Genomic DNA, 16,214 nt, shown 5'->3' with positions numbered 1-16,214 from the left:
ATACCTGATACACAAAAATCCAAAGGTGCTAATTTATCAGAATTCAAATAAATCATCACATGCAGATTATTTTTCATTCAGAATAGCTTGAGGTCATTTCATGTGGTAAATATCTGATCAAGAAGTGAAATACTTGAATTCCACCTTACCTTGTGGACACCACAGGAGATTCTGTAAATTTCTTAAGGCAGTTATTAAAAGCAGAGAGTTGACTTCAAAAGAAGGTAAATTGTCTCTCACTGCTTTTTAATTTGGGTCTTTCAAATTACCCATGAATTTCCTAAAATACTACTACTTTATAGGACTTGTTTCTGATTTATGTAGGTCCTCACTGTAATCTAGTTAGATTGATAGTGCCTTTATAAAGCAGTGAACAGATACACTTTTACTTTATAATTTAAAATGTGTATTTATTTATTTTTACAAATCATACAGGAAAAGCACAGAATGTTAATACAAAAAATCAAGCCATGAAGATTTTAACAGCCACCACTTTAATTTTTTGATAATTCTGGATTATGGAAAGAGTAAACTATAAAGATGATCTACAGTGCAGAAGCTTAAAATAATTTACTGTTTCCATAAATATTTCTTATTCCTGAACATCTTTAAGACATGTAGGATGAGACCAGAACTACTAAATGGCCTTCCTTATTATTACAGAGGCACTGAGGTAAGTGGAGCACCACTGCATGGCAGTAGTCTGACTCAGTTTGAGGAACAGGAACAGGAACAGTTCAGCTGCAATAAAAAGGCAGAAAAGTACAAGGTTGAACTAATTCCAGTTTTAAAATCCTTTAAAAAATACGTTTCAGGAGTTTTACTTTTCATGAAACGGAAACATTCTGATTGTAGCAAAGTCTCACAAATTTATTGTCATATAAAAATGGATTCAATCACAAATAATCAGACTCAAGTCTTGTCAAATACAAAAAGAAGCTTAAAAATAGGACACAATATACAAGACTAGAAGTAGTTAAATATTCCTGAATCCAAAGTAACACTGGGATAATTGTTATTTACAAAATCTTGCCTAAATCTCTTGAGACCATGCTGAGCTACAGTAGTAATTTCTCTACCTTTTTAGGAGATTAACATGCAGATCTGATAGCTGTAAACAATGAAAGGAATGTATACAAATATATGTACATTGAGGCATAGTGCTTTGTAAGGACTTTGTTCCCTGCGGTCAAAGTGAGGAGCTGCTTTTAGTCATTTAGACTTTGGAAGACTTGTTGCATCCCCTCTGTGCCCCTCCTACCTCGAGTTATTTATCACTTAACTGCAAATTCAGAAACAAACTTATTTGAACAAAACAGTCTCCTCAGAAAAAAGCAACTTTACTGTGGAAGGTGATAGTTGGTTGTTACAAAAGGACTTCTTGCTATGTGATCCACAAATTAGAAAGAAAGAGAGCAAAAAGTAGTCCCCACTGAATAGTTTGTGCATTTAATATTATGAATGCACTTACTGGACAAGCACCAAACAAACCCACATTTCAGCTGTGGAGAGCAGTATAATGACAATAGATATATACATTATTTTAAATACTTATAAAAATTTAATATACAAATGGATCTGAATATACAATAATGTGGTAATTAAAAAAATAAAATAACCAAACTATGGCGAGAATACCACCATTAGGCACAAACTATTTCTGGTGTTGGTAATCTTAAGGGAAGTCCAAAGAGAGACCATTTATCACTTGTCTGGGTATTTCGAGATGAATCCCTTCAAGATAATGCAAGAACCTATTAAAAAAAAAAAGGAGTAAAAATGACTGTTAAGGGAACAAAGTTATTTCCAAATGTAAGGCAACACTTTTGAGAGACAAATGTCCACCTTTCTTGCCTATAATTATTTGACAAAATATTTTATTAAAATCCTTAACTATCTTCTGCCATGAAATGTAGCAAGATTTAGGAAAACCCAAACCTACCTTCTTTTAGTTTTCCCTTGCTCTTTAAGCTTTTCAGACCTACAGATACTGCGGAGAGTGGGGAGGTATTCGAGGGTACTGGCTTGCTTATTGCCCAGGTTTAAAGGACTTCTGGAAAATACAGTTTTGATGACAGCCAGCCTCTTCTGTGCTTTTTTGTGAGTGCTAAAACAGAGAATGAAGCTTTATTGTTTCTTATTCAAGAATGTGCAGCAATGGTTTTATTTCTTTAGGATCAAAGCCACTGGTTTAAAACTCCATTAAATTGATGGGAATCTGCATCCCAATGGATCAGATGTCTGCAGCTTCTGTGTGCTGCTTACACAGCATCACAAAGCTGCACTTGGACAGAAACAGGAGGGCCAGCAGTTTGTTTGGCCAATGCTCTTGTCTTAATCAGGAGTCTGATCTGGGGAGCTCTTCAGTCGAGATACGGATGTGAGGTTCAGTACAACCACAACCGAAAGCATCTGTGGTCTTCAAAAATAAAAAGCATTATGCAATTGGTATTTGCCAGAATATCAGTGTCAGGTCCAGTGTCTAACCATGATATAACCTGGTCGCAGGATGGATGGTCAGATCCATTCTGACATTGCTCCTCTGGGTACTGACTTACAGAAAAAGGCTCTAACCCATTTTCCTGTTCAGACCCCTGAATGGGCTTTAAGTGCCCATTGTAGCAATTTTACCCATGATGACTTGTTTATGTTAAAAACAATGTTTCATGCCCACACTTGATAGCATTCTTTGGTCTTTTACAATGTATTAAAGGTTATTCTTTGTTAGCATAAGTTACTACAAAGACTTTGCTTTGGATTTTGTTAGGTCTTCATCAAGCAACACCTACCAACACAGTTAACACAGGTTCAGTATGAGCAGGTGACAAATTTGCATGTCTGGTACTTGCAGAATCCATTTAACCCCATCTGTCTTGAAAAAGCCATTCCTTTAGGGTTCTGTTATTCTTTTGGGGGTGGTGGTGGTGTTTGTCCATTTTTAAAGTAACTAGACTAAGGCCACCATTCCTTAACAACATTACAGACAGGCTGTTCAAGAAAAGTCACTCTTTGCAGATTGCCAAGAAGTTAATTTAAGGTTGTAAAAGCACAGTGAACAATATACTGCAGTGTTTTGAGGCACACTTACAACAGTCATAGTGGTATGAATGTGTATACATCAAATCTGAAACAGTCCTACACCCTGCGAAACGCTCTTCTGGACAAATAACTGCACTATACTCCAGAAATATTAACAACGTCTTACCTTGAATCAGCTGACTGACTGAAGGCTATTCCATTCCTTGTGTTTGAGACAGGCAAAGTAAGTCCCATCAGCTGATCACTTTCAGGTGTTTTACTGGTACTCAAAAAGGATTCCAAATTTTGTGAAATATTAACAGAACTTTTGGTGAAGCTGAGTGCTTCAATAGCTGCCTTTATTTCACTACAGCTCTGGGAACTCCACCAATCAGTATTTTCTATACTGAACTCATCACAAAGACCATTTCTGATTCTGGCATTTGTCCAATGAAATTCTTCATTTTTAGAAAACTCCAGTGGTTCCCTGGTGTTAGTGTTTACACAGCAATCCAGGAAAGACATGTTTTCCACTAACTCAGTCAGGGAATTCAGACACGGGAAAACAACTGCAGACCTTTTTTCACTTGCTGAGGTTTTAACTTCTTTTTGTTCTTTATGCACCAACAATTTTGATTCCTTTTTATTCATTTCAGCACATGATTTAGGACTATCTGATGGCAAAGTTATGAATTCAGCTGAATAGTTCAGTTCAGTATCAAATAAGTCACTATCATCCAATATCTCAAGTCTTTTCTGAGTCTTTGTCTTTTTAGACCTTTTTCCAGGGCTACTCTTCCCACAGCAAGAACTCTTAGTAGATCTGTTTTTTGGAGAAACTATAGCAGTCTTTTCAAGTATAGGCTTTGAGGCTTCAGACTGGTTTGAAAGAACTTGCACTGGTAAGGGAAGAATAAGGTCAAGATTACTATATACAAAATCCACATGCTTCATCTGGAATTCTGTGAGAAGCTGCATCAATTTATTCAATTCCTCCATGGTTGTGATTTTGTGCTGTAAAATAATAATTGTGAAAGATTTATCAATATATTAAAATATATATTTTTAAAAATAAAAATGTTATTACAGAAAATCTCACACTCCTGGCTTTGTGCTTATGAGGTGAGGGACTGCTTTGCTTGCAGGAGACCATCCCAGTTCAGATTGCACTTAATAACCATGGAATTCTATAATTTCTACAACAAACCTTTTCAAAGATTTGCTTCTAAGATGATGCTATTCCTGGTGATGGTTACACTCAGTTACCTGGCAATCATTAAAAGTATTAACTAGTCAACTACAAAAATACCTTAAGAAATGTAAACAAATCTTCTGAAGGCAACAGGATATTCTTAAGGCCAAGCAACGTCTCTACACAGCCTGTATCACATTTTGGAAACTCCTGAAGATGTGCGTCATCAGCTTGAGAAAAATCCGCCTTGGAATCATTACACTTTGGAGGATCAATGACATTATCTGCATTCCTTGTCCCTTCTCCTTCTGCACAAAGATAACAGGCTTTACTTGAAAGGGAACAACTGCATCGTGAAATTGATTTCAATTCCTCAATTCCTGTCACAAAGGATGCTGTAACTGTCACCTCTTGCTGTGGTGCTGGAGGAATGGAGCAGCTGAAATGAGTCATCCCCATGCCCAGTTCACTGCTGGCACTGTTACCAACCCGCTCTTTCGCTTCCCAAGTAACGTTTGAAGGAGGCTGTGCCTCACTTATCTCTCCCTGTCACTCCCTCACACCCCTAAACTCTTCCTGAATCCTTTGGGATCAAGTTCCTACCCTTGCCTGCTTGCCAGCTGTCCCATTTTTACCCCTTTTTCAGCTCTGCTTCTTCTACATGAATTGCCTACAACTCAGCTACATGGATAAAGAACTGCAAACTCTGAAGGAAAATTACTACTGGTTCCCTTCTTTGCCCTGTTTTGCTACTCAGAACATGAAAGGGAGATAGTAAGTACCACAATGATGGGCAATAAAACCCTGAAAATTTAGTTCCTTATGCATTAATACAAGGCTTTGAAGTAGATAAAAAATAACAGATCCCCTCTCCCTTCCAATATTTAGGAGTCTTATAAGAAGTTACCATTTATTCATACACATCTAAGAATACTTAGATTGAGTCAAATTCAAATTTAGATGGGTATTTTTTTAGGATTAAATTAAATCAACATACCACAAGGTGCCAAACGCTTCTCTTTCAAGCATCCACCTCCACTTCTAACCCAGAATTGTAAGTACAGAACACTTTGTCTGATATCACAGTTATTTGTGGCTAGGAGAGCAGCCAGGTCTTTCACATCTGTCCGTAGGTTCTCAGCCAGGCACAGAGCTTGGAGATAGCTCACAGAGTTTATCTAAACAAGAGTTACACACAGACCACTGAAACAAGTCCTGCCAATCACACTGCAGGAAGTCACACAGGAGCAAATTATTCTATTTATGCTAGCAATGCATTTTGCCTTTTTACACAGAAGATTAGTTTATTAAATTAGATTACAGTTAGATTAAAACCTTTACGGAAAAGCAAAATACCCAATCTATGTAGCTTATGTCAGAGAATTAAGTTCAATTTAGAAATTCAGCTGATTAAAACAAACACACAAACATATTCTGCTCATGGTCCTGAGACTACCTACACCTTGCTTCTCATCACCAGTGATCAGCTTTTACTGAACTATATTAGTTTTAAAGGTTTTTCTTCCATTCTTTCTTTTAATTCTGCAACTGCCTGGAAGTCCAACAGGTTTTCAGTTTCACATTAACCAATTTCCCCTTCTCAAAAATTATGTCCTTCTGATTCTCATTTTTTTAGGTTTTTCATCTAATACATAGCTGCAAATAAAACTATTTGCTACACAGAACACTAGTGTTCACATTAAAGGAATAACCCATAATATTTCTAAAATAACTCCAATACTTTTTAATGAATGAACCAATACTGGCATAACCAACCTTCAGATAAGAGCTATCAGATATTCAACCTAACTACATTCTAAAATCTAAATGAAGTGATTAAGTGATGCTCTTATTGTACTTCTCAGTACCACTAAACTGTTTGGAAAATAAATCTTCCATGACAGTAAAACAGCTTCTACATGTAAAGATAAATACATCCTACACATGCTTACATAAACCTCAAAGACATGTCTGTCTCTGATCAAACAAAAATATTATATCAGAAATGTATAAACCTACATGAACATTTAAATTTCAAACTGAAATCAGCTGACAATTACTTGTTTAGGATGTACCTGCATTTCCAGACACAGACTTACCAAGGAAGGGGTTTTAAAGTTGATTTCTTCAAAATAGCCATCAAACATTAAGCTGAATGTTGGATCTATAAAGAAATATCAGTGAACTGTCATGACATTATGTTCAAACCTAGTTATTTCCTTTAATCATTAGAGCAGCCAATAGCTTTATTCAAACACTAAAATACTTGCTTTACAGTCCCCACTCATTTAATTTTGCATTTAGGAGCAGTATTCAACCATCACCATTTACAGCCTCTAATTAAAAGTGGCTCTTCTGTCTGTAAAGCCTAATTACTGTCACAAACACTACTCACCATTGGTGGTAAGAATTACAGGTCGCTTTGCAGTTGCCATGAATGTCTTTATTGCACTTAGAAATCCTGCATCTTCATCAAATATTATATCCACCTACAGAAAACAAAGTATCAATAGCTTGAACAGCAGTTACAAGCTGTGAATACAATCACACTATGTTTCATGTGAATTTTACCTCTTCAAAAAGAATGAGAGATGTTGCACTTTTCCTGTTGTGTTCTCCTCCTTCTTCTTTGTTTATTGACTTAATTTGAGCATCTTTCTTTACTTCCAGTGAATTCTGAGTATTTCCTGCAGATGGATGAATAACTGAGCAGGAAGGAAACCATTTAAAGCTTTCCAGGTACTGGCTTCAAAAGTCCCCCATGTATCAAATGCTTAAGAAAATCTATTATTTCCCCACACAGCTCCACATACACAGTGTAGCATTTCCATCTCCAAAGGTAATGAATTATTAAAAAGGGATATCTACCTCTATTTTTTTCTTCAGATGTTGCTTCTTCATTATTACCTTTATGTTTGGCAGAAATTTTGAAGTAGTTTGCAAGTGTTTTAGGGGGCAAGCTTCGTTGTAATCCTACTCCTTTTGGTGACAGTGGCGGTTTTCTTGGAGAAATAACTTTCTTTGGAGAATACATTTTTTCTGCAAGATACATTTAATATTAAACTTCATCTGGAGATACAATGTCAAACTGATATTTCTCAAACAAATTTAAAGTAAAACTCATTTATTATCTAGTAAATGACAGGTTTACTGATACAGTTTACAGCTGATTTCTGCTTAATTTCCTTTTCTCTTGTTATTGGAAAAGCTTTCTGTTCAACTTTCTATTCAAGTGCCACAGCACTTACTCCACCGCTGCAGAAATAATGTAATCAAGAGTCAGTATTTTAATAAAGTCATTATTTAATTTGGTTTGTAGTTGTGTTAACCAACAGAGCATTTCTTACCATTATGGCCAGATAAGGTAGATCTGCTAACTTTTTAAAGACAGCTGGTGTCTAAAATTTGTTTGGGGAATTCAGTCTTTAACAACCTCCTCCCCTCCATAAAACCCACCCCATAATTCAAAGCAAACAAAGAACCCCAGATAAGAACCATGAGACTTACTTGGTGACTTGGTGCTACAACTGTTAAAAAAGCAAGGCTTGTGTGCATTAACACCTTTTTTGTCCACTTGATGAGACTGAGTAGCTTCTTTCAGCTGGGACAGTATCTGTCTCCCACTACGCTGGCAAGAGGCATTGACTTCAAATATCTGCAATGGTATTTAATTTACAAAAAAAAAAAAAAATTAAAGTGTAGACATCTTGTATTACAAATGCTTTTGTATCATTAGTTATAAATAAGAAAAATGCACTGAGGAAACAACTCCACAAACCTTAAACCCAAGCTCCTGAGCACAAGCATACACTGCAGCAGTCTTCCCCACTCCTGGTGGGCCAGTTATCAGAACTGTATTGCAAAGGGTTATCTCTTCCTCAATATCAGATTTACTATCTTTAAAGTCAAGGCTGCTTAAAGAATCTGTAGAATTATTAAAAAGAAAATAAAGGATTACTGTTATTTTTTTGCCAACTTTTAAGAAAAGATAAGCTGTATTAATTCTATCAGTACCTTCTTGCTCTTTGTCCTCCTTTTCCCTTTTCTGATGTCGTTTTTCTTCCAAATCAGCTCTCTTTTTCCATTCTTTTAACCAACTATAAAAGGAAGGAACGAAACAAGAATAAAAACTGCTGGTGAATTAAGTAAACCAGATTAAGATGGAACAGAATATAAAACTAGTGGACATCAGCCACTTGTTATCCCACAAAAACCTATCAAGTCCTTTCAGATAAAAGCAAAAAAATGTTCAGGATTTGATTCTTTCATAGAAAATGTTTCCTTTTTCATTCTCCATTCTATTAGCTGATTGGTATAAAAACAAGTCATTTGGTGAACTACTTAATCCCTCATAATTTAGTGTTTTGTCAGATGGATCTTTAAATTCTATGTAAGAGCCACACCAGTAACTGAAGCCCACACAGAAAATTTAACTGAAAGCACAATATATTAGGTGGATTTCAGTGCTAAATTCCTGTCAAAAGCAGAGGCAGTACAGCAAGGTCAGACTAGGATGCTTGTAGGGAAGTACAGACAAGTACTTGAGCATTATCAAGTAACATGAGGTTTTGAGTTATTTTAGGAATGGATCCATGTTCCCACTTCTGACCTGTGTAGCCTTTCAATCTCTTTCCTGTTCCCTACAAGTTCACTGGAATCTTGAGGCTGATATTTTTCTGTCCAGAGCATGTCTTCCTTTTCCACACCTACAGAAAAAATATTATCCATTTTTAGACAGTTCTTCATGCAACAGAATCAATCAAGTCTAGCGAAGTACTAGGACTAGATACGATTTTTGCATCACAGTGGAAAGCTGACATACATCACACATACACTTCCCCAGTGCAAAGATTAAAATGAGACAGGAAATGCAGTTACCTGAAGGTGCACTTGGATCTGATAAACACTCAGTGTCTTCTGTCACACCATCTGGTTTCTGGGTCTTGTTTTTTTCCAAATGTGTGGCTTGTCCTGTCTCTGCTTTTTTTTCTCCAGATACGGGAGGAATAAGATTCCTGGGAACTCTTGATTTCATTTCTGTCTCTGTACTTTCAAGTTGTTTTCTTCTTTTTGATTTGCGGTCTTCTGTTTCTTTCCTTTTCCTCTTCATTTCCTTCCAATTGTCAGGTTGTTTCTGAATTACATCAAGATTTGCAGTGCCATCTCTGCTTTCTAAGAAAAGAAATTGCATCCTTTTAAAATTTCAGGCTATGTCCCTTACTACTGTACATTTGTTTAAGCCATATTTGAAGAATTTGGTCAAAATAACCTAAAATGTGAGGATCAATTTATTTCCAGCAACAGTATTCCTTCAGTAGTGTATTTTTTAAAATTCCCCATTGTTTTTTAATGCCAGTGAGAGTGAGAGTGGTTTTTTTCCCCGACATAGATTCCTAACCTTGTGCACTGTTTTCCAAAGCCAAGTGTTCTGTTTGCTTTTTCAGGAACCTGTAGTAGTATTTTCTCACTGGAAATTGAGAATTAGAAGACACGATCTCATCTAGCAAATCTTTCTTGAATACATCAGGAAAAGCTGGTCGGTGGCCTGAAAGCTGGAATACACGCACAGAGAATTACTCAAAAACTTTACACAGAATGCTTTCCATAATTTAAACTGGCAGTGTCTTGTTAAATTCAGAGATTAACAGAAACTGTTAAGAACTGATGAGAACTGTCGGATGTTAAGATGCAAAATGGGTAACTCACACACAGGGAAATTTAAAAAAAATTAAACAAATTACAGGACTGAAACAGATTCAAACTACAGGGTTTTTTAAAAACATAAATCCAAACAGATATCAAAACAACTTGAATTTTAAAGTACTAACCACAGGTGCAGAACAACTTCCAGTTCGTTTTGAATTCACAGTGGAAAATTCACCAAGTGAGAGAGGGATTTTTGTGATGTTGGTGACTTCAGTACTCAGTTCCCTCAGCTTAGTTAATACAGGGCATGATGGTGATTGCAGTTTCCACATTGGAGAACCTACAAAAGAACCCCCACCAAAAACAAAACAAGAGTTAGCTTCTATTCTAGGGAAAAGAAATAGGCTGGTCTTCTCTCTTTTTGCCTTGTCAGAAGAAAATGTTTTCTGCCCAAATCAGTCCAATACAATCTTTATTCTCCAAATTGGAACTTAACAGATCAACTTCTTTTTACTAAATATTAAGAATTTTGCATCCTTACCCATGTACGTATAGACTACTTTAGCATCAATTTAATTTGTAAATTTTGTATTCAAAAACATCTCACTCGAAGCTTCTAAGTTTTGTTTTCTTACCGAGACACAAAACAAGAGGAAACTCCCACCTATTCCAGTCTTAAGCTGTTCAAGTTTTTTCTTTTTTGCACAAATTCCTCAAATTATTACATACATTTAAACAAAACCCAAAAGCATAAAAAAGGCTTACACTCATCCTTCTGCTGTACATGGACAACAGTCTTAAAACAGGAACTTGCAAGAGAGTATGCTTCCATTGCTGCTGCTTTCTTTGCAATCTGCCTTTTCAGTGATTCTGGCAATCCACTCATCAGGAATTCACGTTTTGCTCTGAACTGATCATCATCTTGAGAATTTTCAGATGCATCTTGGCTTTAATGAAAATAGAAAAAAAAAAAGAAAGAATTATTAGAACTTCCAGCTATGCAAGGCTGAATTTAATCACATTCTCTTCCACCTGAGTTAAAAATAGTCTGTTAGAACTGCTAAAATTTATTTTAATGTAATTAGTTTGAATTTAATTCTCAGTTTTGTGTTAAAAATTTTAATCTAAAAAAATTCTCTTTGTTTTTGTATTTTTACATGCAATTAGAGACTCCTTTTTAATCCGTCATCAACTACATTTCCACACATCTAATATGGCTCTAAAATGGTTGAGGAACTCTCCAAGACACCCCTAAAATTTTGCAAGCAGATTAAAATACTAATCAGTATAAAAGTCATGAATATTTATAGCACATCAGTCAGTGTATTTAAATCTGTCAAATGAGAGAATGGTAAAGTAACCTTGAAATGTATTTTGATTTTTAAGTAACTGCACACTTGACAACTGACCTGCTTTCATCAAAGATCATGACTGGTTCACCTGCAGAGTTTTGAGCATTTTTGCCTAGGCAGGAAGGTGGATATCTCAGTTTCCCTTTAAAAAGGTAAAAAAAAAAAAAAAAAATTAGATTAGCACTGATACAAGATTCTAACCTTGCTTCACCACCTGTATGTTCCATTTAACATCAGGGAATCTCCTTTTCTTAAGGGAAAGTTGAGTATTTTAACAAAATTCATTATAGCTTTATTTCTAATTATTTCCTTAGTATGGATGTTATTTTCTAAAATTAGGAAAAAAAAGGAGAGGCAACAAAACATGGTATACTACTGACAGTTTTTCAAACAAATAGTTTTCCCTGAATAAAGAAAAATCAAAACAACACATGTAAATAACCTCTGCACTATTAATCCAGGTAAATCAGAAGAAAAGATGAATGTACTGCAAAAAGGCAGCTTTATAAAATAAAGTTACAATCATCAATAATATTAAATGTTTCTATAATAAAAAATAAACACATTCAGTAAAACCCAATTACCGCTGGAATGCTTCGCAACCTTCAAGTTTTCAGACTTCTTCCCCAAAACATCATTTAAGCTCCGAAGTTTCTTTTCCTTCACACTCTGCTCTGTAGTAGTGACACTATTCACACTTGAATCTAGAATTATTACTGATTCCTAGAAGGAAGGCAAACCAAATAAGAAAAGAAACACAACTTTTCCTCCTTTATTAACAATACATTGCAGATATCTACCTTAGCTTGCAAACATTTCTTGTAAAGAATCAAGTAGGAATCATTTGTGTAGCTTAAATCAATCACAAACATACCAAATATTCCCCCTCCCCCCAGTATAGTCTTACATCACTTTCTTCTAATTTTTTCTTCTCAGCAAGAGCTCGCTGCCGAGACGAGCGCCTTACGGGAGCTGAGTCTTCATTCACTTTTGATCTGTTATGCTGTATAGCCTTTGCTTTTTCAATCAGCTGCTTTGCTTTGGATATGTTTTTAGACGTGGAATTTATCTGTTAACAAAAAACAAAAGAACTGAAATACCAATTAATAGTGCTATCTTCACTAAGTACTTTGCATATAAACATAATTTTTTTTTTACATTTTTCATGTAAGTATGTAATTGTTGCAAAATTTCATTGGTATCAAAAAGAAAATTAAATAATTGAAAGGAGAAGCAAACCAAGATGATATCAACAGTTTTCAAAAGGGAGTGAGAACCCTGCAAGCAGATCCTCAATTTGTCCAGGGAACAAATAAAATATGGGCGGTGACATTCTTAAGCCTCAGCTGTTCTGCTGTGCCCAAACACTATCACAAATCACTGGATCATTTAGGTTGGAAAAGACCTCTGAGATCATCAAGTCCAACCTCTGACGAATCACCATCTTGTCAAGTAAACCATGCCACAAAGTGCCACGTCCAGTGGTTTCTACATCCCATCCTGAGAACGTGCAGCACAGGAGCATGCTATTTTATGGGATTTTTCTGTTATGAAAGGTGGATTTTTACTAATAAAACATGTTTTAAAATCTAAAGTAAAAGAAACTATCGCAAATTCTATCACAAATCAGAGTAATATTCCCTTTCCACTGAGCAGCTGGGAACTGTCATGCTGTATTACATTAGACTATTACACAAGACTGAATAGACCACAATTATACCCATTTAGGAAATGACAGAAGACTGACACCAATGGTTACATAAATTACCTTTGTGTTTTTGGAGCGAGACTCTTCCTTTCTCATTGCTTCAACTTTATTTGAATTTGTAGTTGCTTTGATACGTGTAAACCTCATTCTAATTAGGGAAAAAAGTATTATGAAATTAGTACTGTTTAATAAAAGGAAATGTTACTCTCAAAATCATTTTCAAAAGCCTCTAAAAATACAGTGCTGTAAACAGAAGCAACCCCCTAACTGGTGGTTGAGGTCTTTTTGTTGTTTGGTTGCTTGGTTGGGGGGTTTTTGGATGTCTTTAGTGCAAACAGATTTATAGTCAGCTTTGGTTCTTCTCTATTTTTACCCACCATGATCAGTATCCATGCAACTTTGGTATACAATCAATTTATAATTATGTCTTATTTTCAAAATATTTGCATACAATTAATGGGCAAAAAGGTAGAATATACTCTAAAACGTTTACCTTATTGGGCTGTTTCCATCAAAGGGCACAATAATCACCTCAGCTCTGTATATGTTGCTTTTCTTGCAGGATTGCCGGCGTGCTTTTGGGGTGGAAGTCTCTAATGGGCAGCCGTCTAATTCATCTGCAGAACAGGCACTTTTAGCCCTGGGCTTTTTAGGTGTAACATTTGTTGATGTTTTGGTTTTCTGCTGCCTTAAACTCCTCCTTAACTCACTCACTTTTGGACTTGATGGAATTATTACATCTAAGATGTTTTCCACAGTAATAACATTAGCACCTGAATCCTCTTCTCCATTATAATTGCTAGTGTTTGAGACATCACTTTCCTTAGTTTCTGAAGCCTTCTTCCTTCTGTTCCCTTTTTTCTGAACCTTCCTAGGTCTTCTGGGTTTAGTTCTATTGCTTTTAGGTTTAGAATGTGTGTGTTTGTCCACATAATCTTCTCGTATCCCACTTTCCAATCCTTTATTTGAAGGAATGACATCTTCAGATCCTTCTTTTTCTTTTGAAGACTTTGCAGCAGCTTGCTTTTGTTTTCCAGTTGCCTTTTTAACTCCACTTTTTGTTACATCTGCTGTTGGTTGTCTAAAAGCCTTCATAAACTGATGCTTTTCTTCCAGAGTACATTTTGGCTTCAGAGAATCCGATCCTGCAGTCTCCAGTACAGCCAGCTCCAATTCTTCTTCCTCAATAACGACATTGGATTTTCTTTTCTGAGCCACCTGTTCAGTTTGGTCAGTGTCCAAGAGGGGTGGGCTGCTTTCTTTTTCCCCTACACGTCCCTTCTGCTTCAAAAAAATGGAAGCTATTTTCCTAGAGCCTTTTTGCTCCTTATTTAATGGAGATAATTTGGGGGGAATGGAATGAACTTGTGCAAGGACAGTCACTGTTCGGAGTGGCAGCTGTTGAGACTCCTCACACTTTTCTGGGTCACTAATACTATCACTTTTGTCCATTTCATTTGCTGTACCAGAAGTGTCCATTGCTGGCTTTGTGTCTCCTTCAACATTATTTTCTCCCTGACTTCTCAAGAAGTCCTCAAATGACACTGTTATTGTACAATTATTTACCTGGGATGCCCCATCATCCATATCAACCTCAAAACTGGAATCACCAATAGCATCACCACACTCTGCTACTGTATTTGTCTCTTCAGTTTCCTTTTTACACATTTCATTCATCTGGTTTTCTGATGAAGAGCTTTCAGACAAATCAATATTTACTTTGTGCTTCCTTTTCCTTGATTTTCTTACCCTATTTTTTGATCCCTTTGTTTCACAACCAAAGCTTTTTGCATTTTTTCTGGAGAAGACAGTGTTTGGGAAGTTCTCTCTTTGCACATTATCTTCTGCTGATTCTCTTGCACATTTTTGGTCCACTAGAGCACAAGAAGCAATAAAGTCATTACTGTCTCGTTGCAGTCCTGTAGTTATTCCGCTGTCATCACTACTAATTTCTATTTCATGGTCATTCTCAGATTCTTTTGTTTCTTTTAGCGTATTATTTAAATTAACTTTCTTCCCTTTTCTCTTCCGCTTTAAAGTTGGCTTGAAAGATGATTTACACTCTTTGTCATCAGCATCCAACAGTATTTTACTTTCTCCAGCTCCAACTGGGAATGCAGCATTCCCAGTTGCAGATGTCTTTTTAAAATAATCCAAGATATTGTTGGATTTTGGTGATGACAATGCTTTATCCACTGGTTTTGCTAATGGTGAAAAATACCTTGTGATTGTTTTTACAGAAGCATCTTCCTCTCGCCGCTTCTTGCATGGCTGTAAAAGGTACAACATGAATCTTAGTTTTAAAAAAACTTAAGATGACTTATATAGTACTTTTTCAGAAAACAAAAATTCATGTTAATGTGCTCAGACTGTGCACGCCTCAACTTTATCTCCGTGTTTTCAAAGGCCATCTAAGACTGAAATAAAGATTCTGCTGTTTCAAATAAATAGAAATCCTGTTCTGAAACCTTGAGATGGTCAAAACTTAAAGGGACCACAAGGTCTTCAGAACAGCTATGCAGAGATTTCACAATACTGGAAGTCTGAAAGTCTAGTTCAATTCAGATGATCGACCTTGACATGTTCCCCAGAGCATCTGTTGAGCATTTAAAAGGGAATTCCAACATCACTTAAACAGGTCCTGCTGTAAATATCTGACATATCTTAGGAAGACGCTGTATCTTTAAGAGTACTTAAAGAAAATGAACACAAGAGAACTCTTATCTCGTATAATGATTCAAACCATAAAACAGCATTTACTCCTACAACTCCAAGAAAGACTTTGGTTTATTAAGACTTTTATAACTCCTAGTTTACTAGAAACTGAACTCCTCTGAAATCACACCCTCTGAAGCAGAAAACCCCTCTTCCCAAAGCCCTTCGAAAGCGTTTAATGACAGCCCGGGCGGCGGGGCTGCGCGGACCGTCAAAAGCGCCCGGGGGCGGGCGGCACCTAACACCTCCCCTGGTTACACCGGACGGGCCGTGTCAGGGGAGAGCGCCAAAGAGGGCGAACGCCAAAGGGAGTGATCGCCAAAGGAGCGCCACCCCGTCAGCTGCACCCCCCCTCTCCACCCTCACAGCGCGACCCCGGGCCCGCGTCCCCACCTGAACGTCGCCGTCGTTCCCGGGGAGGAGCGGGGAGGCGGCCGCCGCGGCCACGGTGACCCTGCCCACCATGCCCCGGCTGCTGCGGGCGCGGAGCCCTCCCGGATCGTTCGGGGCGGGGGGGGGGGCGCGCGAAGCTCTGGGCCCAGGCAGTGTCCTCAGGGGCGGGGGCCGCGCAGCGCCGCCATGG

General features: G+C 37.0%; 1 protein-coding gene across 2 annotated transcripts; it reads right to left on the bottom strand.

Annotated features, from left to right (window-relative positions):
* Positions 1 to 389: 389 nt before the first annotated feature.
* ATAD5 (ATPase family AAA domain containing 5) lies at positions 390 to 16,166 on the bottom strand. Of its 2 annotated transcripts, XM_039562460.1 has the most exons (23): positions 16,025 to 16,165; positions 13,410 to 15,187; positions 12,977 to 13,064; positions 12,116 to 12,277; positions 11,793 to 11,931; positions 11,266 to 11,350; positions 10,622 to 10,803; positions 10,039 to 10,196; positions 9,609 to 9,762; positions 9,089 to 9,382; positions 8,820 to 8,916; positions 8,225 to 8,307; positions 7,989 to 8,134; positions 7,718 to 7,865; positions 7,079 to 7,249; positions 6,782 to 6,897; positions 6,606 to 6,699; positions 6,310 to 6,374; positions 5,208 to 5,388; positions 4,328 to 4,518; positions 3,206 to 4,032; positions 1,943 to 2,107; positions 390 to 1,754 (listed from the first exon to the last, which is right to left on the bottom strand). In XM_039562460.1, the coding sequence occupies exons 1-23, from the start codon at positions 16,094 to 16,096 to the stop codon at positions 1,676 to 1,678; spliced, it is 5,475 nt and encodes a 1,824-aa protein (XP_039418394.1). In that variant the 5' UTR covers positions 16,097 to 16,165; the 3' UTR covers positions 390 to 1,675. The 2 variants fall into 2 exon arrangements, with proteins under 2 accessions (XP_039418394.1, XP_039418395.1); XM_039562461.1 differs by lacking the exons at positions 390 to 1,754; positions 1,943 to 2,107 and having other exon boundaries at positions 3,793 to 3,917; positions 16,025 to 16,166.
* Between the last annotated feature and the right edge of the window lie 48 nt (positions 16,167 to 16,214).

Source organism: Corvus cornix, chromosome 18 (genome assembly GCF_000738735.6).
Source record: "Corvus cornix cornix isolate S_Up_H32 chromosome 18, ASM73873v5, whole genome shotgun sequence".
NCBI classification, from domain to species: domain Eukaryota; kingdom Metazoa; phylum Chordata; class Aves; order Passeriformes; family Corvidae; genus Corvus; species Corvus cornix.
The sequence above is the reverse complement of the archived record's forward strand: the minus strand, read 5'-3'. Positions and strand labels throughout refer to the sequence as shown.

Excerpts from the sequence above, each read along its gene's own strand:
- ATAD5 (XM_039562460.1), bottom strand. The coding sequence starts at position 16,096 with ATGGTGGGCAGGGTCACCGTGGCCGCGGCGGCCGCCTCCCCGCTCCTC. Across the intron at positions 8,308-8,819 it reads GAGATTGAAAGGCTACACAG|TTGGTTAAAAGAATGGAAAA; the intron begins GTCAGAAGTGGG and ends TTCCTTTTATAG. Across the intron at positions 6,375-6,605 it reads TGTAATTCTTACCACCAATG|ATCCAACATTCAGCTTAATG; the intron begins GTGAGTAGTGTT and ends ATTTCTTTATAG.